Source organism: Loxodonta africana, chromosome 1 (genome assembly GCF_030014295.1).
Source record: "Loxodonta africana isolate mLoxAfr1 chromosome 1, mLoxAfr1.hap2, whole genome shotgun sequence".
Classification (NCBI taxonomy): domain Eukaryota; kingdom Metazoa; phylum Chordata; class Mammalia; order Proboscidea; family Elephantidae; genus Loxodonta; species Loxodonta africana.
This window is the reverse complement of record NC_087342.1, coordinates 15,448,278-15,470,488: the sequence shown is the minus strand read 5'-3', so window position 1 is coordinate 15,470,488 and position 22,211 is coordinate 15,448,278. Positions and strand designations below refer to the sequence as shown.

General features: G+C 43.6%; 1 protein-coding gene across 3 annotated transcripts in view; it reads right to left on the bottom strand.

The window, feature by feature from the left end:
* Nucleotides 1–22,211, bottom strand: part of KALRN (kalirin RhoGEF kinase) — a 769,081-nt gene that overhangs the window by 339,153 nt on the left and 407,717 nt on the right. For all 3 annotated transcript variants that reach the window (XM_064291948.1, XM_064291977.1, XM_064292015.1), the window contains exons 11-12: nt 15,985–16,176; nt 2,993–3,201 (exon numbers count right to left, since the gene is read on the bottom strand). In XM_064291948.1, coding sequence (XP_064148018.1) covers nt 2,993–3,201; nt 15,985–16,176 — 401 coding nt within the window. The remainder of the gene's footprint in view (nt 1–2,992; nt 3,202–15,984; nt 16,177–22,211) is intronic.

Here is a 22,211-nt window from a genome sequence, read left to right as displayed (position 1 = left end):
GTGATCTGATGTGGTCATCCTCTATTTTCAAATAATATCCTTTTTCTCATAACGACCCAGTCTTTGGAGCCTAACCATGTCAATAAGTAAGGAATGGGTGTGATTTTGAATCCTTTCACCAGCAGATTTTCTGGAAGCCTTTTGTCACTGAGTGAATTACGTCCCTCAAAAACATGTGTTGTAAATCCTAACCTCTATGCCTGTAGTTTTAATCCCATTTGGGAGTGGGTTGTCCTTGCTTTCTTAGTGAGACAGGACTGGCGTAGGGTATGTTTTGAGTCAATCTCTTTTGAGATATAAAAGATTAAACAGGCAAGCCAGCAAACAGACACCGTGCCACGTGAATATGTTCCACGGGCAGAAGCACAAAGAGACAAGGACCTTTCTCCAGACCTGCAGAGAGAGAAAGCCTTTCCCTAGAACTGGCATCCTGAATTTGGACTTCAAGCCTCCTAAACTGTGAGAAAATTAATTTCTGTTTGCTAAAGCCATTCATTCGTGTTATTTCTTTTATAGCAGCACTAGATAACTAAGACATCTTTCCATTTCAGCCCCATCTATGCCTGGTCCTTTTGGCTTATTTGCCTCAGAAGCAATGGTATCTGAGCTCATACCATCTGTTTCTGAGGAGACCTTAAGGCCAGTTTGTCAAGTCCCTCTCCTATTATTTAGAGAGCTCCCAACTCCTACCTTCACACCCTGGCCTCTTTGGGCATGAAACAGGCATGGCTCCTCTCCACCTGGATAGCCATTGCACAGATACATTAATTGCGAAAAGAACCTAAGAGATGCACACAATACTGTCCATTATGTATTTGTTGAGGACTTAGCTGCTGGGATATAATTGTCTTTTTGAACTACTCATCTCAGTATTTCTCCAGCACACAGTTTCCAGAAGGAAGAGAATGATTTCTGACTATTTTGTGCAGTATCTATGTCAGTGTCACGCTCATTAGGAACCACAGAGATGATGCAGAGACCACCTTAAGAACATCAGTGATGAGTGCCAGAAGAATCATGGAGATCATGTGTGTGCGTGTGTGTGTGTGTGTGTGTGTGAGGCATACTGCCAATGACCACTAAGCATCATTTACTTCCTTTTCTCTTTGGTCCTGAAGTCAGGGAGGGTCACTGTTATGGACTTAATTGTGTCCCCTCCAAAATATGTGTTTGAATCCTCAACCCTATACCTATGGATGTAATCCCATTTGGGAATAGGGTTTTCTTGTATGTTAGTGAGGCCATATCAGTGCAGGGTGTGTCTTAAACCTAATGACTTTTGAGATACAAAAAGTGCAGATTAGACAGAAAGAGAAGTAAGCACAAAATGGGGGAAAGATAGATGACACTTGCAGATCACCTAGGAACTGAAGAATAGAAGCTGAAAGAGACAAAGATTTCCCTCCCCAAGTGGCCAGAAGGTCTTCCCCTAGGGCTGATGCCCTGAACTTGGACTTCTAGACTCATAAAATGTGCAGAAATAAAGTTCTTTTCGTTAAAGCTATCCATTTGTGGTATTTACAGCTGCACTAGCAAACTAAGACAGGAACCTAAGCTAGGGTCAGGCTAATGGAGGAACGGACGGTCACCGGTGGCTCTTGGTCACACGTCTGTGGCCCTGTCTAAAATCCATGGAACTTAAACTTGTAGAACAAGCATCACTCACACCATTGCCTTCACCATCACTGAGTAACCCTAAGCCCCCTGGCATCTACACAGGCTCAGCCCCACAGGGAGTGAAGGCAGCTGAGCTTGTGAAAAGTATTTGGAGAGAGAACACTAAACTCCCGAGCTGACAGAGCTCCCGTAGCAAACCCCTTAATTACACAGATAAAACAGCTGAGCTGAGGCCCAGAGAGGTTAAGTGACTGCCCACTGGTTGGGTTTTTCTTCATAAGCAAATGACAGTGGAGTTTCCTACGTAGGCAGACAGAACTGTCATGTACTGTATATTCATGAAGATGAATTGGGGAAGAAGAGAAAGAATCTGCCTTGTTAGTATGCAGCAGGAGGACTCAGGACATCTCATGTATGTGTTTGGAATAGAAATTACTAATTTCCAACAGAAAAACATGCTAGTGCCTTCTAATGGTAATTTCTCATTGTTTATTTAATTGGACAACTGGTATGGGGGAAAAAAGCCCTCTTCAATTGAATTAATTCCCCCAGGCCCCAAGGTTGGCCTGGGACTTGTTGATGAGATTATTTCTGCCCACAGCTGGCACAGGTCCCAGCACTCAGTGATATTGGGATAGAAACAAGTCCCTGCAGACAAGCATCATTAGCACCATCAAATCCTATTTATGCAACACCTGGGACAGGGCTGGTTGCTGGGGGCTTGCTCAAGGGCTCATGACACCTTCATGTGAGGAGTTGGTGCCCTTGTCAGAGGTGGGAAACTTTAGATTTGATGCCAACAAAAATGAGACAATGATGGGTAATTTCAAATGAATGTAAGGTTTTAGACAGGATTTTCCTTCTTAGTTACATTTGTTTAGGTTGATACAGAGGGAGTTTATTTTCTGGACAGCATGGAGGGATGGTGGAAAGGTCATAAGTGGAGAATGAAGAGCTAAGCTGACAACATCACAAACTCTCTACATCTTCATGGGGTCAAAGCCAACCATCAGCAAATGGTTACATTGCAGACTAGGGCACAGGAGTTTAGAGTTCAGCCAAATAACATGATATTCCATAGTGGCTACTTCTCCACGTGGCCACAGATGCCATAGGTCTTAATGATGTTACTTATTCATTGCCGAAAAACATCTTAAATGGTAAATGATGCTTTGAAACATGAAAGCTTTCACATTTATTATTTCACTCCAAACTCAAGGTAAGTATGGTGGCAGGCGTTTTTATATCTTATAGATGGAGAAACTGAAGCTCACACAAGACCACAACGCTGGTCATGGCTAAGTCAAGACTGGGACAGGACTTATCTCACTTCGAGCCCGAGGCATTTCCCACTGGAAAGCACTGCCATGCTGACCTGGCCTCGCTGGGCTCCCCCAGGGAGGGAGGCGCTGACCTGAGCTGCTGGATAAGGTCTTCGCCTTCCTTGATGACATTGAGTGTGGCATCTAGAGTGGCTGTCTGCTGCTGCTGGAACTGCTTGATCAGTTCCTGGACTGCATCCACAGAGTCTGCACAGACATCTTCCAGCATCTCCTTCTGAAGGTCTTCCATCCATGTCCACAACTGTGGGGAGAGAGCAGAGACTCGACTCAGAGAAGAAAGGAGACACCAGGGCTGGGGTGAGGACAAGGAAGCCTGATTGGGGTCACCCAAACTATCCTCAACCACTCAGTGCAACATCAGACCTATTCCTTCTCACCAGCACACCTAGGAGTCAGTTTGTGTTTATATACTTATATTCATTACTGATCTTTACTAAGTTTAGTCCGTGAGAACTGGCATTTCCTAAAGGTGACTTTATTGCCCTGAGGTCTGAGAAAACCTGCAGGTGTCATCTTAGAGTGTGGACGAATATCATTGCATCTTTTCAAAAAGGAGGAAAGTGAAGGCTGTGCACACCGTCCTCCGGGCAGCCAGATGTTGATTCCTAGCAATTATCATGAGATTTTAAGTACGCAACAAAGCACATGCTGCTCAATAAAAACCAAATGGAGATTATTAAGCATAATCTGTGCTACGTTCAATTATCTTGTTCTTTTCAGGGCTGCCGGGTTGGGTGGAAAGTGGAATGCTAAAGATACAGCTTGCCTTAATTTTAGTACAAGTATGAAACATTTCCCCTGTGGTATTCAAGAGGATCTCAACAGGCGGCTTGAGAAAACAAAGGAAAGTTTTATAGTGAGATGTGCAAAGACCTGGAGATAGAAAATCAAAAGGGAAGAATATGCTTGGCATTTCTCAAGCTGAAAGAACTGAAGAAAAAATTCAAGCCTCAAGTTGTGATACTGAAGGATTCTACAGGGGAAATACTAAAGGATGTGGGAAGCATCAAAAGAAGATGAAAGGAATATAGAGTCACTGTACCAAAAAGGACTGGTCGACATTCAACCATTTCAGGAGGCAGCATGTGATCAAGAACTGATGGTGCTGAAGGAAGAGGTCCAAGTTGCACTGAAAGCACTGGCAAAAAACAGGGCTCCAGGAATTGACGGAATACCAATTAAGATGTTTCAACAAATGGAGGCATTGCTGGAAGTGCTCACTCATCTATGCCAAGAAATTTGGAAGACAGCTACCTGGCCAACTGATTGGAAGAGATCCATATCTGTACCCATTTCAAAGAAAGGTGATCCAACAGAATGTGGAAATTATTGAATAATATTAATATCACATGTGAATAAAATTTTGCTGAAGATCATTTAAAAGTGGTTACAGCAGTATATCGATGGGGAACTGCCAGAAATTCAAGCTGGATTCAGAAGAGGGTGTGGAACCAGGGATATCATTGCTGATGTCAGATGGATACTGGCTGAAAGCAGAGAATACCAGAAAGATGTTTACCTATGTTTTATTGACTATGCAAAGGCATTCGACTGTGTGGATCATAAAAATTATGAATAAAATTTAATCCAAGAAGCTGGACTCAGCATCAGGATTGGAGGAAGACTCATTAACAACCTGAGATGTGAAGATGACATAACCTTGCTTGCTGAAAGTGAAGAGGGCTTAAAGCACTTACTAATGAAGATCAAAGACTACAGCCTTCAGTATGGACTGCACGTCAATATAAACAAAGATCCTCACAACTGGACCAATAAGGAACATCATGAAAAATGGAGAAAAGACTGAAGTTGTCAAGGATTTCATTTTACTTGTATCCACAATCAACTCCCACAGAAGCAGCAGTCAAGAAATCAAACCACACACTGCATTGAGCAAATCTGCTGTAAAAGACCTCTTTAAAGGATTAAAAAGCCAGATGTCACTTTGAGGACTCAGGTGTCCCTGATCCAAGCCATGGTATTTTCTATCACCTCATATGCATTCAAAAGCTGGACAATGAATATGGAAGAACAAAAAAGAATTGATGCCTTCGAATTACGGTGTTGGTGAAGAATATTTAATATACCATGGACTGCCAGAAGAACAAACAAATCTGTCCTGGAAGAAGTACAGCCAGAGTGCTCATTGGAAGCAAGGATGGTGAGACTTTGTCTCACATACTTTGGACATGTTATCAGGAGGGACCAGTCCCTGGAGAAGGACATCATACTTGGTAAAGGAGAGGGTCAGTGAAAAAGAAGAAGACCCTCAATGAAATGGATTGACACAGTGGCTGCAACAATGGGCTTAAGCATAACAACGATTGCGAGAATGGGGCAGGAATAGGCAGTACGTAGGGTTGCTATGAGTTGGAACTGATTTGACAGCACTGAACACCAACAATAATTCAAGATGATGAAATGCAGCCAGGATATTACTGGTTAGACAACTTTAAAAGAACTAAGTATAGTGTTTTGAACTGAAATAAGCACTGAAAATGTGGAGGAATTGGGCTGAATTATTGAAAATTCATTTTATGATAGCCCTTCCTCATACTGAAGATAGGTCTCCAGTGCCACGACACAGGGCTCCACTTCGGCCTATTCGTACTGAGCATTTTTATAAATGATGGTGGGAAAGGTGAGCCTGGTGTTTGCTTTGAAACCAGGAGGCTTTACCTGGCTAGCAGGAAAAATGTTCAGTAGATAAAGAAAACTGATTGGGAGTCAGAGATATGTATTTTAGTCCCTGTTCTTCCCAGAGCTTGTGGGTGCCTTTGAGCAAATCACCATATCCTTTGCTCTCGGGGACTTCATGTGTAAAATAGGTTAGGGAAAACAAAGTAAAATGATTCGTTACCTTTTGGTTCTAACATTCTACAAGTCTTCCAAGTTAAGAATGTGGATAAATACCTCAAGAATATTATTTCATCTAGTTAGTTCTCAGTATAGTAAATCGTTATAGCTTTCGCAATAGGGATAAAGAAAAGAAACAATAGAGACAATAATACTCCTCAAAATTTCCGACAAGTTATTCTTTGGTATTCTAGGAAATAACGGGGTGTAAAGAATTTCCTTCCTTTATAGGTGAGTAACCTTTCTTGGCCTCAGTTTCCTCATCCGCAAAATGAGAAAAATAAGAGAAGTTTATTGATAAGGATTTCGTTTTATCTAAAATAATCAAAATAATTTTGTTCTAAGTACTACCCTTACGCTATCTTAATGGCTCGAAGGTTTGGGGGTCTATTTTGTATGTTTTTTTCTTAATAAAAGCTTGAACAGCTCGAAGTGTTGAAGTCTAAGGAAGAAAGTCAGCATTGTTCCTTTCTGAGGCAGTCTACCAAGACCCATGACACTCCCTCCATCTGGTCATGCAGCTAAATTGTAGGGATAGTCAAAGACAAAAATGAGGTGTCAGCTTTGCAAACATGAGGGTTTCCAGAGGAAGACCATGGAAATCTGAGGGTACATCCTAACCTCTGAACTCAATTTTATTAGAAAATTGTGTCCTCCTCCCAAGTATTCTTTGATTACTGAATTGAAATGGAGTTCTCACTCAGATTTCTGTTTTTATATTCTACTGGGGTTTTATATTATAAAGAAACTCTTGTCTAAAATAGTTACAACTTACTGTTAAGGAAAATCAGCTAAAAGATAACAACTAAGCAAGATAAACCTCAGTCCAGTGGTTAACAGCCTGGTAACAAAATGAAGAGCCCCATTCTCTCTTCTGGAGGATAAAATATCAAATAAAAATCATCAGTGATTGAAGAGAATTGACTCAGAAATAGAAAAGGACGTTATAGCACCAGAGACAAAGGGCTGGTGACATCTTCCTCTATTTTCCTTCTGTAGAAAACAAACAAACAAAAAAACTGGGGTGCAGTTTTTTAATGAAATCGAAATTTACTGGGGATAATTCTTGATTCTTTTGTTCTCTAGCTAGCTCTGTGACCTTGGGCAAATTACCTTATTTCTCTGGGATTCAATTACTTCATATATAAAATGAGAGGTGTGTGTGCATGTGTGTGTGCACGTGTGTGCAGGGTTTCCCTAGCTTGTCTCCACCATCCCTTCCAGCTCTAACATGTTATGGTTTCTCTTTAGGGGCCGACGTGCAGAAGAGGGCAGTAATAAAAACACTTCTTAAAGGTGAAAAATGGCAAGCATGGATTTGACACCAAGACATCCAAAGTCCAGAGAGCTTACACCACTTCAAGGATAATTTTGATACCAAGATAAGATGTTCTTTAAAATCTGAAAAGCTTGAGAGCCACTTGTGAAATCCCAAAGCCAATGCACACACTCACCACCTGGTGGCAGCAGTATTAAAACTGCAGGCTCAGAGTTTTGAATAAGCACCTCCGAGGCTTAGGACCTTAAACCCAGTGCCGTCGAGTCAATTCTGAGTAGTCAGAAACAAATACTGACATGACCAAACCACGAGTAAGGATCAGCATTCCATCCTTTTCTAAGGCTGTAATTGTCCTGCTGTTGGACTGTCTTACCGATCTCATTTGCGTGTGTGTTCATCCGACTTAGCTCTGAAGAACACGTTTAGATTGCTTTGAAAACAGTCCAGATTAGAGAGATACTTTTACTGACAGTTTACTAACTATCAGGTGGTCAATGAGACCCAGCTAGAATGATCTCCTCTCACTTCAAGATACCACATGGCAGTGATTGCCAGAGCTAATTAGGTAAAATCACGGAGTATCTTAGCAACACGTGTATTGGCAGGAACCCCATGTGTTTTTTTCTTTACTGTTCTCCATTTTGGTTTTTCTCCCCTTGGGTCATCCTCTTTACCTTCTGTTTTTCGAGGGTCTACCACTTTAGCACTGCACCTTCTCCATTAACCCTCTTCCTCCCCAAAAGAATACTATGTTTCAGACATTTCTAGACCCTTTCCTCTTGGTCAAAATGCACCTGTGCTGTGATTCATTCTTTCAGGGTTCTGCACTCTGCTTGGCCATGATTACTTAGTACAAGTGGAGACATAAACCTGGACGACTTTGCATGCTTTTCCCCTCAGGGAACACATGTGGTTGTGGCCAGAGATACCTAATCCAAGAAAATGGGTCTAATTTGAGAATTTCTGGTACTTTGGCAGAGGTACATCTAAGGAAACCTTTCATTGCTATATATAAGGTTAGCCTTAATATTGAAACCGCGGACATGGTGGTGGTTCAGTGGTAAAATGCTCACCCTCCATGCAGGACACCCTTGTGCACAGCTACCACCCACCTATCAGTGGAGGTCGATATGTTTCTATGATGCTGAACAGGTTTTAGCAGAGGTACCAGACTAAGATGGACTAAGAAGAAAGGCCCAGTGATCTAGTTCCGAAAATCAGCGAGTGAAAACCCTGTGGATCCCAAGGTTCTGATCCTAACCCTAACCCCGTGCATGGGGTCACCATAAGCTGGGTCTGACTTGATGGCAGCTAACAACAACAGTAAAACTGTGCAGTTAGGAGTGGCCGGCCCCCAGACCCTATCCCGCTTGCAAAGTTGGGCAGCCCGAGAAAAGAGCAACTGAAAAAGACAGGAAGGGAGGGCACAAGGAAAGAAGAAACTAGGAGGTTTGTAGACATAATCAGACTTACGGAGGAGCGGTCAAGGAAAGAGGCCATTTTACCTCATCACTTTCTCCTGCTCATTGGTTGTTCCATTTGCCCAGCCCTGACAGCCACTGTACTGATACGGCTGATTGAGCTCTAGGGTTACTGAAAGGAGCACTATTTCCATGGGTAAGTCTCCCCTCTCTCAAAGACATTTTTTTTTTTTTTGGCATTGACCACCAGCTTTTATTTCTTAAGTAAATACCATGACGTTGTTAGTTGTTACGGAGGCACTTCTGACTCATGGAGGCCCTGTGTGTGCTGAGTAGAACCACTCCATCAGGTTTTCAAGGCTGTGATCTTTTGGAAGCAGTTTACCAGACCTGTCTTCCAAGGCATCTCTAGGTGGGTTCGAACAATCAACCTGTTGACTAGTAGTTGGGCACTTAACCGTTCGTGCCACAGGAAGCTAGCTTGTTCTTGAGACCATATCTGTTTTGGAGACTGTCATGGATTGAATTGTGTCCCCTCAAAATATGTGTCAACTTGGTTAGGCCATGATTCCCAGTATTGTGTGGCTGTCCTCCATTTTGTGATTGATATAATTTTCCTATATGGTATAAATCCTAATCTCTGCCTGTGGTTAATGAGGCATGATTGGATTACGTTGAAGAAGATTAGGGTGGGATATAACACCTGTGCTCAGGCCACATCCCTGATTCAATGTCAATGGAGTTTCCCTGGCCTGTGGCCTGCACCACATTTTATCTTACAAGAGATAAAAGGAGAGGGAAGCAAGCAGAGAGATGGGACCTCATACCTCCAAGAAGGCAGTGCCAGGAGCAGAGTGCATCCTTTGGACCTAAGGTTCCTGTATGGAGAAGCTCCTAGTCCAGGGGAAGATCGATGAGAAGGACCTTTCTCTGGAGCTGACAGAGAGAGAAGGCCTTCCCCTGGAGCTGACGCCCTGAATTTGGACTTCTAGTCTACTATATTGTGAGAACATAAATTTCCCTTTGTTAAAGGCATCCACTTGTGGTATTTCTGGTGTAGCAGCACTAGATGGCTAAGACAAAGACTGATTTAGTTTTGGTCTAGGGAGAGTGGGTATAGGAACATGTGTACATGTGTTTGTGGTACCTGTGATACGTTCGTGGTACATGTTTGTATACGCCTATTGGGGCAGGGAACTGCATGGAAGAATGATTCCGCAAGGTTAGACACAAATGGAAGTGGGCATTTAATTAAGCTGTCTAATAAAGAGCTGAGGTTGATTACTTTGGCCACTTTCCTTAGTTAATGTGACTCTCATATTCTTAACAAAAGTATCTAAAAATGGATATTTTGAGAGCCCAGCAATTGCAACATTTCCATGGAAACAGCAAGGAAAGAGAGTTCTGTCTGGACAATCTCAGCAGATTTGCCACTTGCTACAAATGCCAAGTGCCTCGTCTCTGGACACAGAAAATGGCTCAGGTCAACACTTCTCCCTACATCCTCCCTTGCTCTCCCAGCCAGCAAACAGAGCTGTCTGCCCTCTTGGCCCCAGGCAAAAAGAAGGTATTTCAAAGTTCAGTACAATCTGTATGAAAAGCTGAGGCTCTGAATGCATAAGGAGGTCCCAAGCCCATGTTTGTCACTTCTCTTTATTAAGTATCTCTTCTAAGTAGAGATGAAAAATTGTTTCATTTTTGTGAAACAACATGTATTGGGACTGTTTCTGGTTATAAATGGAAAAATCATCATTGAGGACAACCCGTAAAATAGAAAATATACAAAAGAAAATCAAACCATCCCTAACATTCTTACTTCTTGATATATTTCCTTCTAGTCCTTATTCTGCGTAGGAATGGTCAAAACTGGTCATGCTGGATACAGGGTTTTTTTGTTTTGTTTTGTTTTGTTTAATCTCTTAGACCATAAGCCCTTCCTCATGCCATTAATGGTCTTTGGCAGTGTGATTTATAATGACTGTATAATATTTCATTATACAGATGCACTTTGACTTGTCTAATGAATCACCCAATGTCAAATGTTTAGAGGGCCTCTAATTTTTCATGATCATGAATAACTGTGATGAAATGGTTAGGAGGTTTTAACCTTTTCAATTTCTAGGGTCCCCAAGAATTCCTCCACAAGGCAGGGCCAATAGGATTACAAAGACTCTTCAATCTTCCGAAGCAGTGAGCCTGGGAGTCACCTTTTTTCCTCTCTTCTTTCTGTTTACCTCTGATGCAAGTTAAGTGTAAATTTTTGATGTAGGAAGTGGACAGAAGGAAAGATAAACCTCAGCCTGGGGAGTCACAAGAAGTCTAGGTTAAATCATTATACAGATGGATGTTCAGCTGACTCTGAGAAATCTCCTAGAAAGGCAACTTTCATTTCATCGAAGTCGTACCCTACAATGACATTCTGCTACCCGTTGGCACTAATGCAAAATTTCAGCAAATGATTATAGGTAGGTAAGAATGAAAGGAGAAAGGAAAAAAACGAAGGAGGGAGTCAGCCATAACTAGGCAGAAAAGCTCTAGGACAACATTTATCAGCAGGCCCAATACCACTCAAGGCCACGTTCGCAAAGCTGAGCAGATCATCCTTTCATTCACTTATTTACATTCGCTGGAAGAGGGGGAAAACCCCAGCAACTCTAAACTCCTGAGCAGACTTGCAGACTCAGACTTGGCTACTACTCCTGCCTTGAGTAAAAAGCCAGAAGTTTGCATGGAGAGTCAAGAGGAGTAAAAGGGGCCTGGATCAAATAGGACCCACATTTAGCAAAGTTTGAAAGGTGGTGAGTCTTGAAAGGTATTAAAGATAACATAGAAAGAGCAAACCACAGGAGACACTTCATTAATTCATTCAAGGATACTCACTTCTGCCCATCTAATAATCCATTCCTACCTGCTGTACAGATCCTGGAGGAACGCTCTCATAGGCAATTCAGGTTCCCCACCCCAGCCTCCTCTATTTACACTGCCTGCTGAGCTCAAGTTAAAGAACTAGAGTAGATAAAAGATGTAGTTGAATTGGCTTTTTCCTTTTTCCCCCCTCTTTTTTTTCAGAAGAACTACTAGCTTCCCAGTATAAAGTAAACTCACTCACTCAATATTTATTCAGTACTTCTATGTATCAGACACAATGGCAGGTGTATACAGTAGTATACACATGCACCCATCTACATCTGCATGTGTATTCTATATGTGAGCGCTCTCAATTTAGTGAGGAAGAGATGATCACAGCTCAGTATGATCTGAGCACCACGGATGGAGGTATGCACGTAGTGTACCAGTCCACTTTGGGCTGGGAAGTTGGAAGCCCCAGAGAAGAATTTTAAGGAACAATGATGCCTGAGCTGAGTCTTTGAGTTCCTTCCTAAGCCTAGAGATGTTCTAGGAATAAATTTGGGAGGGACTTTTCTACTCGGAAAAAATAGGTGCTATGTAATAATTATCACCGTAAGTATTACAAAATAAAAGACAGATTAAATGATTTTCCCAAAGGCACATGGCATGCCCAATAAAGATCTGGAAATGAGACCTCCCTGGTATGCAAGACCTTTCTATATTTAACGTATGTGTGCATGTATGTATGTATACATATACATGTATGTGTGCACGTGCACGTGTGTGTATACATGCATGCATGCATACGCTTCTTCTCTATACTGTCTTGGAAAACATTTAAAAGAAGCCTCAGCTAGGCTGTTTGGGAGGTGGAACGAAGACTGAGAGGAACATGCGTATATAGAGTCCTGCTGGATGGCCCCTGGGAACAGTTCCTCCACCCAGTCGCTGAAAATGATGCTTTTCTTTCCATCCTGAAAAAAGGCCAGAATCTGGCTGACTTGAAAGTTATTCTTTTGAATAAAAAGATATCACATTTACACAATCCTCTGCATCCAGGCAGGACTGCTTCTCATTTCCTTCTCTTATTTTGGAATTCCAGGGAAGGCAAACAAAAATCCTCACAACTGGACGAATAACCAACATCATGATAAATGGAGAAAAGATCGAAGTTGTCAAGGATTTCATTTTACTTGAATCCACGATCAACACCCATGGATGCAGCAGGCAAGAAATCAAATGATGCATTGCATTGGGCAAATCTGCTGCAAAAGACAAGATGACACTTTGAGGACTAAGGTACGCCTGACCCAAGTCATGATATTTTCAATCACCTCATACACATGCAAAAGCTGGACAATGAGCAAGGAAGAACAAAGAAGAATTGATGCCTCTGAATTACAGTGCTGGCAAAGAAGATGGAATATACCATGGAATGCCAGAAAAATGAACAAATCTGTCTTGGAAGTACAGCCAGAATGCCCCTTAACCAGTCCCTGGAGAAGGACATCATGCTTGGTAAAGTAGAGGGTCAGTGAAAAAGAGGAAGACCCTCAACGAGATGAACTGACACAGTGGCTGCAACAATGGGCTTAAAGATAATGACGATTGTTAGGATGGTGCATGACTGGGTAGTGTTTGGGTTGCTATTAGTTGGAACCAACTTGATGGCACCTTTTTCTTTTTAACAACAAACAACAGGGAAAGAGACTATGCTTCTTCCTGATAGCCTCTTGTTCTAATAAATTCCCTGATGGAGACAAATCCTCTAAGTCTCTATTTACTGGCCTTTATACGAAAGCCCATGTGGCAAAGGAGAAAAAGAACAGGTTTTGGAATCAGAAATACCTGGGATCAATCTTATATTTACCACATCCTAGCTATAAGATGCTGGGCAAGTTATTAATTTTTCTGAACCTTGGTTTTACCATCTGTAAAACGGGACTTAAAAATCACAATTGTCATGCTATCAATCATATACACACATACACGTATGTATAGCCTAGCACACAGTAGATACTAAATAAATGTTTGTTCCCTTCTCTCTTTCTTTGCCTATCTCTAGTATCACACTACTCCCTGTAGTGCTATTTTATATAAATGTGATTTTATACGCTGAGTGCCAGTGGGGAAACAAGTCTCAGGTCCAAATAAGACCAAGCTTAGCAAGGTTTGAGAGGTATTTGGGAAAATAACGGTTAGTAACTTCAGCCTTGACCATTCGTGTCTTCCACATCCCCCACTCAGGCAATGCTTAGCATTTATATTTCTCAGCCAAGATCTACCTTCCCATCTCCCTGCTTTGGGGTTTAAGATGTAAATAGGAAAAAGAAGAATAAGATAAAGGAAGAAGAGCAGGTGAATGGAAGAGACACAAGAGGAACAATGGGGCATGGCGTGGGGTAGTTGTAAAGAATCTGAGTGTAGTATTTAGGCAAAAAAACCAAAACCCACTGCCGTCGAGTCGATTCCAACTCACAGCAACCCTATAGTATTTAGGGAGATAGGTAAAATTTCAGCGGTAATATTGAGAAGCCCTGTAACCTTAGACAAGTCATTTTCTGAGCTTTAGTTTCCCCATTTGAAAATACGTTTAATAAAATAAAATTAGAGGGTGACCATGAGAATTACATAAAATGATAGGCGTCTGACAAGTAGTAGGTACCCAATACCAAAAAAAAAAAAAAAAAAAAAATTGCCTAATATACACTTATAATCAATCAGCAAGTAGGCTAGGCAAATAACCTGTACTCCATCAGGCTTAATTACTATTATTATTAATTATTATCACCACAATCAGATAAAGAAGAGGACAAGGAGAAGAAAAAGAAGTGAATCTTTGGATTCACATTAGAACTGTTAAAGGCTAACTGTTAGGGTTAGTAGTAACTAATGGTAAACAGCAACCGTTAGGGTCCCCACATAATTTTACAGATGAAGGCACCCAGGACCAGGACACAGTGGTTCACATGAGCTCACATGGGTTCTTTGGTGGCAGAATCTGGACTAGATTCCCAGCCTTCTGGCGCTGTGTGCAGGCGGGAGATGTAGCTAGGCAGGGCTCCTGGAAGCCAGGGTCACTCTTTCTGAAGTCTCCTAAAGGAGAAACAGAGCCCTGCCCCCTCCTCCCAGCCCCACCCCTCACAACTCAGATAAGATTGACTCCAGGGAGCTGAAGTCAGAACCAAAAGCCACTTGCATGGAAACTGGCCTCAGCTACCTCCTCCCCACGCAGCCAGCTCCCCCACAGCCCTCACAAGGAGCGTGACTCCTCTTCATTCAGGTTCCATCACCCACAGGTTGGTAATTACAGGGAATACATGTGCCTTTGGTGTTGGAAACCATCATTAGGAAGCTGAGGAGCCAGAAGGAAGCAGACAACCAGGCAGGAAAGTCTGGATTAAGGGTAATCCCCTTGCTTTGCAGACATTCATCAGAGACTGGCTAGGGTCTCGCTGAGAGGAAGCAGAGCCAGCTCCGGGGAGCTCGCCCAGCAGGCCAGCCTGTCATCTGCCTGGGGAATCTCAGTTCAGCAAACATTATCTTTTCATGTTTTTCCCTGATGGGCGCTGCGATGATTTGCATTCGTTCCCATGAAGTGTCAGCAAAGTCTGTGGAGTATCCACCACCGGCTTCTAAAGGCATTTCAAATATCAAAAATCAACTTAATTAAGTAGGGTTAAATTTTTTTTTTTCCTGAGTAGCAATCAAACTTTAATTAATACTCCATTAAAATGAATCCCTGGGGGACACAGACACGCATACAACTAATGAGTTCACCTGCCAAGGGTGTTATTATGGGAGATGCTAAATGTGCCTTCTTACTGGCCACTCACTCACTCTGAGAGCGCCCCTCGCTAATCAGAAACGAAAGGCAATCACAGGCTTGCAGCCCTCCTCCTCTCCGGGCCCCTCTGCCCTGCCAGCCACCCAACCTCATCCACCCTCCCCTCTCCTTTCTCCACTTAGTGGATGATTCAGTCTCCGATTTAACCCCAGGGGCTTCCTCCTGCGTGGAGGGCCCTTTGCTCCCCTTTCCTTCACTGTCAGTCACTCTGCAGTCAGGCCAGGTGAGGACCTAGTCACTTTCCTGTCACCCTGGGGCTTACCTCATTAAGCAGATTAAATCCCCTGCTTAAAAAAGATAAAGGAAAAACATAGACCACATTTGCAATCTCCGTACACCCCTTGCTGGCAGCAAAAATGTTCAAAGTTTGGTGGGACTCTGATTTCTGACAGGAGTCAGCAGCCGAAGGAAACTGGGCGTAGGGTGGGGAGAAGCGATTCTGCTCATCTTACACTCCTTCCTGCAGGGGTTCCCCAAGTTCTCCAGCTGCAGACTGTACGCTCTAACAGTAACCCCCCCCCAAACCACCTGTTTCCACGGCCCCCTTTGTCATTAGAGCTGGGGAAGACATTTGCCTCGTTTTGGTTGAGACCTAAGTACAGGTTATCAGAAGCAAATTTTTAGTATCATCAACATTAGAAGGCTACTAACCCCCAGACCACCCAGACCCTGGTCATACCTCGGGGGTCATTTTACTAGGAAACAACCCAAGCCTTGACAGAACAAATTAATCCAGGCGAACCCCTGCCTTGGCTGTGAGCTCCCCCTTACCTCTTTGGTGTGTGTGTGGAAGGAGACAGACATGTCCAAGAGAAGCTTGCGCTGCTCCACCCTGCGTACAAAGTCTTGGATTCGCACCTCCAGGTGTCGGGCTGCTTTGTAGATCTCCTCGGGGTCACATTCTCCTGTCTGAGCCAGCTGCTCTGCTGCTTCCAGGAGCTTGTCCGCGTTGGTGTACGTATTCTGCCAGCAACAACAGTGAGGGAAAGTCAACTTGCAGCCACAATGCAAGCGTTGCGCCTTTCCCCAGCTCACTGGGGGCTCCCAGAGCCGGTGAAGAGGGAAGTAGGCGCTGAGCCGACAGCTCCCTGCTTTGGCACAGAGGAGCTGTGCGTGGCGCTCATACGCCACCTCTCAGCAGCTAGAAGCCTGCCTGGCTACACAGCATAAGTGGGCATCAGCCAGGTGCCTCATCCCTGGGATTTCTCAGAGGTGGGGCATCTCTGGAAAGAAGCCGGGGACATGCGAGCACCTCGAACCCCTTCCCCTCTCCACGGCCATCCCCATCCTTACGAGGACTCATCATTGCCATCACATCTCCGGCTGTGACTGTCAGAGTCAGAGCTGCCTCATCTACAAAGACTGTGCTCCTAAGTGGAAACGGCAGGAAAACAGGAACTGGAGACTTGCTTTCCCCTTTTGCCCCAAGTTCCCTGTAGCTACTGGTGTTTATCTTTCGGAACAGAGCTATCTCTTTGGAGGGGTAGGGGTCAGCAACTTCGGGGAGCTGACAGAAGGAAGCGGCCACAGGCGGAGGAGGGGATGCAGGCCATTCCCTGGGCACCCAACAAAGGCTTACTGTGCACACAACAGCTGGGGAGGAGTCTGGCGATTTTGTTTATCATAAGCTACAGCACGTGAACGCGTGCACATGCATGCGTGCACACACACACACACACACACACACTCATGCACACTCCTCCAACCTGCTGTCTGTACACACCGTGATATTCTCCAAAGCATTTTAAAAGGCAACCAACTTGCAATTATTATTCATCAGGATGGGAGTCATTGCCTTTATCATGGTTATTACATGATATGCCATGTCTACGACTTTTCCTTCACAAGCTTCCCTTCAAAACAACCTCCTGATATATCCTGACTTAGAACTGATGACTCAGATGTACTTTATCTCTTAACATCCCCCGGAGTCTGCACAATGTCATAGAAAGTGGTAAACAAGTGGTTGCTGTGGACAACACAACGCTGGTAGCAGAAGCAGTCAGTATCGAACACGCACACAAAAAGTAGAGGGCTGAAACAGATTTCTGAGCTATGACTTCCTTGGGCTTTGCTTTGCCTGTGAAGAAGTGGCCTCCAGATCTCTCCTGAATCTTCTGGACTTACCTGAAGACCTGGGAGTCTTGGTTGCACTGGCATACAACCTGAAGGAAGTGGGCAGACCCTCAGAAACAGTTGTCATGGCTTTTAGAACCCCAAAGAGGGCTCTAAAGCCCCTTAAAGAATGCTGTCTGAAAAGCAGCTGCCCAGGGCAAACACTGCCCCAACGCTGGGGAGGAGAGGTGGTGGTGATGGGAGACTGAAGAGGAGGAAAGTCCCAGGCCCCAACAGGGAAATTCAAGGAAAAACAGATCAGCCTTGTACGGAAAAAGGCTTTGCCACAGAGCTAAAGAAGGCATGCTGATCCCGGAAAGCAAATTAAAGAAGCTGTACAGAGTCTATGGAAGCACAGGGAGAGACGTGGAATGACAGGCAGGGGAGGCCTCTGGGGCTGGGGGCCAGGTTAAGGAAGGCTCCCATAGGGTTGCCCACAATTTCTAACAAATGTACCTATAGCTGACGGCAGTGTTTTTTTCAGGAATTCCTCAATTCTTTCACCTTAAGCCCTATGGGCTCTGAGGAAACTCTCATGAACCCAGAAGTTGTGGGTTTATATTTTCTAGCCAATAAATAAGGAACACTGGTGTTGACTCTGTCCTATATGGTCTCTGTGAGTCAGAACCAACTTGACAGCAATGGGTTTGGCTTTTTTATATTTGGTGGCACAGTGGTTAAAGCACTCAGCTGCTAACCGAAAGGTTGGCGGTTCCAACCCACCAGCTGCTCTGTGGGAGAAAGATGCAGCAGTCTGTTTCTGTAAAGAGTTACAGCCTTGGAAACCCTATGGGGCAGTTCTACTCTGTCCTACAGGGCTGCTATGCGTCTGAGCTGACTGGATAGCACACAACAACAACAAGCCAATCAATAAAAAGGTGGAGCAAAGTCAGATTGAGCTTGTCTGCAAGACAAGTTTGGGACCTATACAAGGTAAATAAAAGGCACAACTGAAGTGCCTACTGCATGTAAGGTCAGCAGCTCACTCCAGTTTGCCCAGCCAGGAGACTTGCTTGGTTTTAGCACTGGAAGTCCCGTCTCCCAGGATCCCTCTCAGTCCTGGGCATACTGGGATGGTTGGTCACTCTAATACATACCCAACACTGTAGGTATCTCAAGAGTAGAGATACATATAAAATGTATTCTGCCGTAAACGAGAATAAAATCATATTTGAGAGAACTGATATGACAACACACAAAACAGGGCAAGCGACACAACAGTATTTAATTGTTGAAGTTTCCTTATACAATAGAAATGCTGAGAAGAGAACAAGGGAAAACTGGGAATAATAATAGCCAATAATTATTAAATATTTTTTATACACCAAGGACAATTTGAAAGGATTTATATGCATAATAACTAATTTAATCCTCACAATAACCCTATGAAGTTGATACTGCCATCAGTCCCATTTTACATATGAAGCAACTGAGGCACAAAGAAGTCTAGCCAAGGTCATGTGATTGGTAAGTGGTAGAACAAGGATTACAGTTTTGCTGGCTTTACACTATCCTGCCTCTCTACAGAGTGTAAGCAGAGGCCTGGAGGATTGGTGGGACAGTGCAGAGTAGGGCTTCTCATAGACAGGATTCGCTTCTCTTTATGTCCACAGTCCTCTAGGTTTGTCCCATATTGCAGCTGTTGTCCTACTCCACAGTAACAACATATTTCCCTTCTATCTCCCTACTGGTCTGTGAGCTTCTTAAAGGTAAGTTCCATGTCTCATTCATCTTTGGTTCCTCCATGTCAGACAGCGGGATATACACAAAGACATTAACATATGTTTGATGAATGAACAAGGCACAGAAATGGGCATGAACCTGGCATCTTTGGATAAGATGAGTCAGCCTTACTAGAATTGGCAGTTGGTAAGAAATCACCCTGGATAAGGCAGGGAAGTTTCAGATGATAGATTTTATAGACGAGAAGGGGCAATAGTGATAGAACATGGGGTCAATGCTAAAAGCTGGGTTTCCTGCTCTGTCTGCTGTCCAGCTCCTCCCCATCAGAAAGAGCTTCTAAAATTCAGATCTGATCAAACCTCTCTTCTAGTTAAAATGTTCAGTGGCTTCACACTGCATTTGGGGTAAAACTCCTTAGCATGGCATGCAGGGCCCTTCTTCATCTGACTCCTGTTTTGGGTTTTTTTTCCCCCTTTCACCTTCAACTTTGGTTACTCCCCTGTAAACAGACTATAAAATAAGAAACTGTTTGCATTTTTTTGTACTGAATTTTGCCTTAGCACACATTCTTCCTTCTGCGTGGGATGTCCTTCCCCTTACTTTCCCACTTGACCAACTCTCATTGTTGTTACGTGCCGTCGAGTTGGTTCCAACTTGTAGCGACCCCACGTACAACAGAATGAAACACTGCCTGGTCCTGTGCCATCCTCACAATCTTTGCTATGCTTGAGCCCACTGTTGCAGCCACTGTGTCAATCCATCTCATTGAGGGTCTTCCTCTTTTTCGATGACCCTCTACCAAGCATGATGTCCTTCTCCAGGGACCAACTCTTACTCATCCTCTAAGGTGCAGGCCAGGCATCACCTCCTCCAGGAAGTCCACTCTAATAACCACTTCTCTCCCAAGGCTGGCTTAGGTGCTCTCCTCCAGGCTCCCAATGATCAGTGCTGACCCCTCCGTAGTACCTGCCACAGTCCAATGCAAATGTTTGCCTTTCTTGCCCTCTTGAGGGCAGATAACGCCTTTCACCTCTTTCCCTTATTGCCTGGCACCAAATAAGGCTCTATAAGTATTTAGTGAATGAATTAATAAATTAAAGAACAAATGAATCCCACTGTCTTAGTTTCTTAGTGCTGCTATTTCAGAAATATCACAAGTGGGTGGCTTTAATGAACAGAAATTTATTTTCTCATGGTGTAGAAGGCTAGAAATCTGAATTCAGGGTACTAGCTCTAGGGGAAGGCTTTCTCTTTCTGTGAGCTCTGGGGGAAAGTTGTCTCTTTTCAACTTCTGTTTCTCGGTCAGTTCCTTGGCGCTCTTCATGTCATATGCCATTTATCTTCCCCCATGCTTCCTTCATTCTGTGCCTAATCTGCTCAAAAGTGGTTGGCTTAAAACACACCCTACACTGGTATGGCCTCATTAACATAACAAAGAAAACCCTATTCCCAAATGGGATTACATCTGCAAGTATAGGGGTTAGGATTTACAACACATATTTTGGGGGGATACAATTCAATCCATAATACCCACCAATCATAATATTCAACCCTTAGCCCTTATCAGCTACCTGGTATAAGACCTCACCTTGTATTACGGAAGTATCTCTGTCATTGCCCCAGTGGGGGGAAAGGATCACAGCAGGCTTATGCTCACCTTCTGACCAAATCGGCAACAGTTTCTGCCCCCGAGCCAGAGTTTGGCCTCACTCAGTGCTATTTCTGGGCATTCTCTGGTTTCCCAGCCTCCTAGCCCCTGCCTTGGACTTGATCCCTTATATCAACATTTTGCAACTGATGTGCCACAAATGGGTTTTGAGTACCCAGATATTGATCCTTTAGCCCCTGGGGCTTTTAGGTAGGGCCTATGTTAGCCAGAGCCTCTGAGTCAGAGCTTTGGTCCCCATCTTCCTGTGTCAATCAGGTACAATGCCCTAGATAATGTAGTCCTTAAGTCTAACTTTAATCTCTCCTGCTGCAGCCCTGGCCAACTACTTTTTTCTTTCTCCTCAATGAGAAACAGAACCTTCTAGGATAACTTGTCTCTGAAAATATAGGCATCCCAGCAACACAGGTATGACTTCGGACACCTGGGATGAGGCAGAGGGGCAGGGAATATGCTTTTTGAAGGCAAAGGTCTGGAAAGATGGTGAATAAAAACACTTCTGGAGTCAAGTCACCTGCCTTGGTAATATGAAGTTAGCATCTTTGGCTCTATACGCTGGGATGAGGAAAGATGGGGTCCAAAGTAGTCATTATTAAAAGACTAGAGAATGGGACATTCAGAGGACCAGAAAAGAGCCTCCCTCCTAATGGTCATTTTTTTCAGGTTGGCATGACTGGAACCAATGGTCAGTGAGAAAAATGAGCAAAAATACACTAACATTAAAGGAAAAAGAGACAAAAGGGGCAGACATTGGGGAAGGCACAGACTTGTCTCTGCAACTTGACATAAATCAATGGCAGGCAAATCAAGGTAATGCCCCAAACCCTACATTTGAATAGTACTTTACTCTCGACAAATATATCTCTTCCCCCTTCTTTCCTTACCCTATCCTTATCCATATCTTCATGTAACAGCTGAGGAGGCTAAAGTACAAATAAATTATTTGCCAACACTACATATCTAATTAAATATCACATGACAACTCAAACCCAATTCTTTTGTCTCCCAAGTCAACTGTTCAGAAAGCAAATGAAATGTGATCTTTTTTTATTTTAGGGCTTTTGGCATAATATATACTAATTTATACTATACTGAGTCTGTGGACATCTTAAATCCAGTGGAGGATGGTAGCAAGCACTTGAGAGCAAGGTTCGCTTAGAGTTAGTGTTATGGATTGAACTGTGCCCCCCATCAACTTGGCTAGGCCATGATTCCCGGTATTGTGTCATTGTCCACAATTTTGTGATCTGATGTCATTATCCTATGTGTCGTAAATCCTAACCTGTATGATGTTAATGAGGCAGAAGTAGAGGCAGTTATATTAATGAGGCAGGACACAATCTATAGGATTAAGTTATATCTTGAGTCAATCTCTTTTGGGATAGAAATGAGAAAAGGGAGCAGAGAGGAAAGGGACTTTTCATGACACCAAGAAAGAAGAGCCAGGAGGAAGTGTGTCTTTTGGACCCAGAGTGCCTATGCTGAGAAGCTCCTCGGCTAGGGAAAGACTGATGACAAGGACCTTCCTCCCGTG